The sequence below is a fragment of the Anopheles coustani genome, chromosome 3 (genome assembly GCF_943734705.1).
Source record: "Anopheles coustani chromosome 3, idAnoCousDA_361_x.2, whole genome shotgun sequence".
NCBI classification, from domain to species: Eukaryota; Metazoa; Arthropoda; class Insecta; order Diptera; family Culicidae; genus Anopheles; species Anopheles coustani.
In genome coordinates this window covers 44666598-44671249 of record NC_071288.1, presented here as the reverse complement: position 1 = coordinate 44671249, position 4652 = coordinate 44666598, and the positions used below count along the sequence as shown (strand labels likewise).

Below are 4652 nucleotides of genomic sequence, written 5' to 3'. Positions count from 1 at the left end.
TTGAGTAGATTTGAACCCGTTGCTGCTGCTGCTGTTGTTGCTGCTGCTGCTGTTGCTGCTGGTGGTGGGAGGCTTGTTGAAGTTGATTTCGGTAGTAGGCTTGGGCCTGTTGCTGGTACTGCTGTTGCTGTACCTGCTGCTGCTGCAGCGTTTGTTGCTGGACATTGGAGGCGGCAGTGTTGTAGTACGATGGTTGCGTTTGTAGAACGCCCTGAGGAAGGGGCTTCAGCTGAGCAGCGGCGTGCGAGGGTTGAGTGAAGGCGGTATAGCTGATTCCATTTCCATGATGGTGCGTGGTAGTGGCCGTCGTTAGCGGGACTAGGGATTTAAGCTACAGGAAAAAAGGAATGAGCAAGAGAGATAAAGATTAACCCACTTATCTACTTTATTTTGTATATAATGGTTTATTATCCAACTAGGCACAGCCCTGATTGATGAGGATTTTTTTATGTTATCTATATCTTTTATGTATATTTTTTTATGTATATCTTTTTCATTCATAACACAAAGAACTACGTCTTAAGTACAGTTTTGCTCACCTTTATTGATGCTTAGCACAATCACTCAAAAATAACGGACCATTATTTATTTAAAATTTTATTTTATCCGTAATAAGACGAAAAGCATCTTGGGCAAGTTAATTACTTATGAGTTTTTCAAACCTCGAAAAAATAAACTCTTTTCAGTGTTGAAAGTAAACTTAATGAACGTAAAACATTGTTGAGCAGAGAGGATACTTTTTCTTAGTGATTTGTATCATTAGATTGAAATTCATTTTTTATACTGAAAGAGTTTAAAATCATTTGTTTATATATTTAAAAAAAATGAAAAAATGTTTATCTATTTGAAGGCTTACACTTACATGGACCGGAGTGGCGACTGTTGGAAGAACTTGTTTGGCGGCTAGTACGTTACCCACTCCTCCGGTGTGTTGATGATAGACTGAAACGAAACGGAGACCATTTGGTTCCCCGCCGGAGAAGAGGGAAAGGATAAATTAAATCCAACTATCAAGTTTAAACGGATTCAGCGGCATAAATGAAAGTTCGAACTCAGCGGAAAACGTTTTCTCCTAAACGACTTTAAGGGCAGCTCGGAATGGTTAGAGACAGATGTGTTTACCCCGCTAAAGAAGGTGGATTTTGCTGGTCTGTGCGTTCCGCAGCGGCGCTCCTTGAAAGGAACAGCTCGAGTGGTTGACGGATTATCTCAAGCGATGATTAATTACCCCAAGCCGGGCGATGAAAGTGCTGTTTCATTTACATAAAACTCATCATCAGCAATCCGCACCGGTGGCCGGGGGATTGCTTTTGCAAAGAAGTGCTGAAGCACAATCCAGCCAGCGATTCACCTGCTTCGCACAGTTATTCATCCCAAGGAAAACGGCTCGACAAGCACCGATTTACCGTTCAACAACTTTGCTACCGAGCCAACATGGAAACAATAATCCTTTCACTGCGCTGCAATTCTGTGTTTGCATAAAATGCTACCCACGAGCAAGGACACGGCGTTAGGTCGTTTCCGAACCAGTGGCATTTTCTCCTCGAAATGACGGTAATTCCTTTGTTTACTGGAGCGGAATATCAATGGTGGAAAATGATAAATGGTCCCCGCTCAACATAAAACGTCCATTCGTTACAGCTCGATAGATTATCAATCCTATCCCGTTAGGACGGAATCGAAATCTTCAAAAGCACACAAACCGTATTTCCTCGTACGGGAACCAGCTTCGATGGAAAGGATGGCTGCAATCAGAATCGCACAACAACATGACACCGGTCAGACTATAACACGAATGCAAAGCTCTCTTCATTTCCATTTTCTCGTTCGAGGTAGTTTTTTGTTTTGCTCATGTTTCGACTATTTGCTTCATTCGCGGTCCAACCGATGGAGTCGAAAAGTGACGGAAATATGTTTCAAATTGCTACTGTGCACGAACGGTTTTGCCGCAATAACAACCGCACTATAACCCGTTTAGCAGTTTGGTCCATTTGCTCCTATTCCCTTGTTTTACCATCCTCACCTACGAGGAAAAAGTATGTTTTGTGTTCCGTGCAGTTTGTTTTATCCGCTAATTATTTTGATGGATTTTTGTTTTTCAAAACGATCACGAACACACCATTTGTTTGAAGAGTTTTTAATTTTGTCATAGTTTTTAATTAACATTGTAGTTTATGGTTAATAAGTTTTGACACATTTTGTTGCGCATTGTCCATTTTTGTTTACTTTAAATGTCAGATACATTTTATGGCACATTTCATAAACTAATCTTTTACTCTATGTCAGCTTTTACTTGACAAGCGATCTGCCTTAGACACATCAAACTTGTTCTCGCATATACCTATAATGTTTATATTTCCCGCTTCTTAATCAACTCACTTTTGCTTTGTACAAGGTACATCAACATCTTTTCTTGTGTTGCTTATTTTAGGGAGAATTCATTCTTGTTATCGCTGCTTAGAATAGATTTTAAAACAATTTATAAATCCGTTTGTAAATTGACAATAGGATCATAAAGAGCTCCTCAAATCACATCCATTGTTGCCGGTCGTCGAACAACAAAGACCATACGAAAAAAAAAACTTTCAAATCCTGACCTCATTCGCTCGATGAGTTTACGAGGGGTAACAAAAGCGAGCGGACACTGTAAACCATTTTCTTTCGCCCTAGTTTGGGGCGATTGCTGCGACGTTTAACGTCGGCCCCGATTGAAGAAATATCTTTTTGCACTTCCAATCAACTTTCGCCGGCCCCATTCGGTCCGGGATGCCCACTTCCATTACCCGTTCCCCTCGTCGCTTATGCAACTGTAACCGGCCACACGGTTGGCCCATCCGTGCCATCATATTCAGCCCTGATAGAGGTGCATCATTTAGTGAATGCTTCCATCGGCACACATGGCTATCAAGAAAAAAAAAAAAAAAGACAAAAGCTAGCACAAAACACTCCGTACGTGCTGCATTTGAGAACGAAACACCTCCGAGAGCCAAAATTGCCAAACCGGCGGTCCATCGATACCGAAGGACGCTTATGGGAGTTTGCCTTTGCTTCGGCCAGCCCAATGTCCGTGGGGCGTCGCAGTCGAGCTTTCGAACCGAGCGGACGTGTTCTGACGGAGCTCCCGTACGAAAGAACAGAGAAACAGAGAATAACCGAAAAAAAAACCGAGTGTTCTGACGGAGCTCCCGTACGAAAGAACAGAGAAACAGAGAATAACCGAAAAAAAAAAAACCGAGTGCGCCACGAGCGAGGCCATACTCAGCGGCGTGTTCGATCGTGTTTGATCGTGTTTGACTGAGGAATCACGAGTCCCAGTCTGGTATAGTGCGAGTGTGTGTGCTTGTGTGCGCGTGGCAGGCGAACATCTGCACCAACGGAAATTCCCCAGACTGGAATAGTGTGCTGGCGTTGCTGAGGGCCCAAGTTGAGAGCGGATTTGAATGGCAGCTACACAACAAGCGACGCGATACTCGACCCGCCTGGCAGGGAAACCACCAGGCAACCCGCCGACAAGCAAGCTGCCGGTGCGCCCCACGCGAGTGGTTAATAAAGCTGGGTTGACGGACCCGATGTCCTCCGCAGCGCCGACCGGGAGTATAGAGGCACATTCGGCCACACCGCCAGTTTCTTCGCCGGCAAAGAGCAGCCAAGAGAATGGAGAGGCAGCCGAAATCTCCCCCACAGCAGATATAATCTCTTCTTTGACTAAGAGAATAGATGGGCTGAGCGAGAGGGTGGAACTCCTGGCCAAGGAGTTAGATCATGAGCGGCAATGCCGGCAGTCGTTGGAGGCATTGCTTAGAGGGAGAGAGAACCTAAACGTGGGGGAACTGATAACCGAATCGACGGCGGCGATACAAAGGATGATCGCGGAGAGCCTTCCCCAGGCAGGAAAAGAAACTGGGAGATCCCGTGGTAGACGAGGGAGAAGAAACCGAAACCGAAAACAAGGGAAAAATTCCCCCCCGGCTGCGGGGGAGCCGCGCGGTGTGGATTCCCAGCTCCAGGAGCAGTCGCAGCAGCAAGACCAACAGCAGCAGCAACAGCACTGTCAGCAGCAACAGCAACAGCAGGAACACCGGCAGCAGCAACAGCAGCAGCAACAGCCCTCGCACCAGCAGCAGAAACATGCTGTGAACAGCAGCAAGTCGAAGCAGCAAACTCGGCCCGTTCAAATAAAAGTAACGGTCCCTGAGGGTAGAACCTATTTGGATATGTACAAACAGATTCGTAGCGATCCGCTCATCAACGAGCATGTGTTGAAGGCAACCAGGGCATCAGATAACGTCCTCAGGATAAGCCTAAAGAGAAACTCGGATGGCTCAACAGCACTGGGCATTGTGCGGAAGGCACTTGGGGAAGCGGGTCAAGCCAGACTGCAGGTCCCTAGGACAGTGGCGGTTGTTTCCGGGATAGACATGCTCGCAACGCCCGAGGACACGATGACTGCCATGGCTGAGGTGTTTGGTGTGACGGTTCTGCCTGAGGACATTGCGCAGTGGCGCAGCCCTAGCGGTCTTCAACGTGCCAGGATTAGCGTGCCCACTGCAACGATGGAAAACATCCGAAACGAATACGTGACGATTGGACTAACGCGTTGCGTAGTAAAAGAGCTGCCGCCAGTTCCAGTCAGTGAGCAGCGCTGCGTGAGA

The 4652-nt window shown here is 46.4% G+C and overlaps 1 protein-coding gene across 1 annotated transcript in view; it reads left to right on the top strand.

The window, feature by feature from the left end:
- Positions 1-1548: 1548 nt before the first annotated feature.
- LOC131261897 (UPF0746 protein DDB_G0281095-like) overlaps positions 1549-4652 on the top strand; it is a 7213-nt gene continuing 4109 nt past the window's right edge. The window contains exons 1-2 of the mRNA XM_058263753.1: positions 1549-1554; positions 4002-4130. Coding sequence (XP_058119736.1) covers positions 1549-1554; positions 4002-4130 — 135 coding nt within the window. The remainder of the gene's footprint in view (positions 1555-4001; positions 4131-4652) is intronic.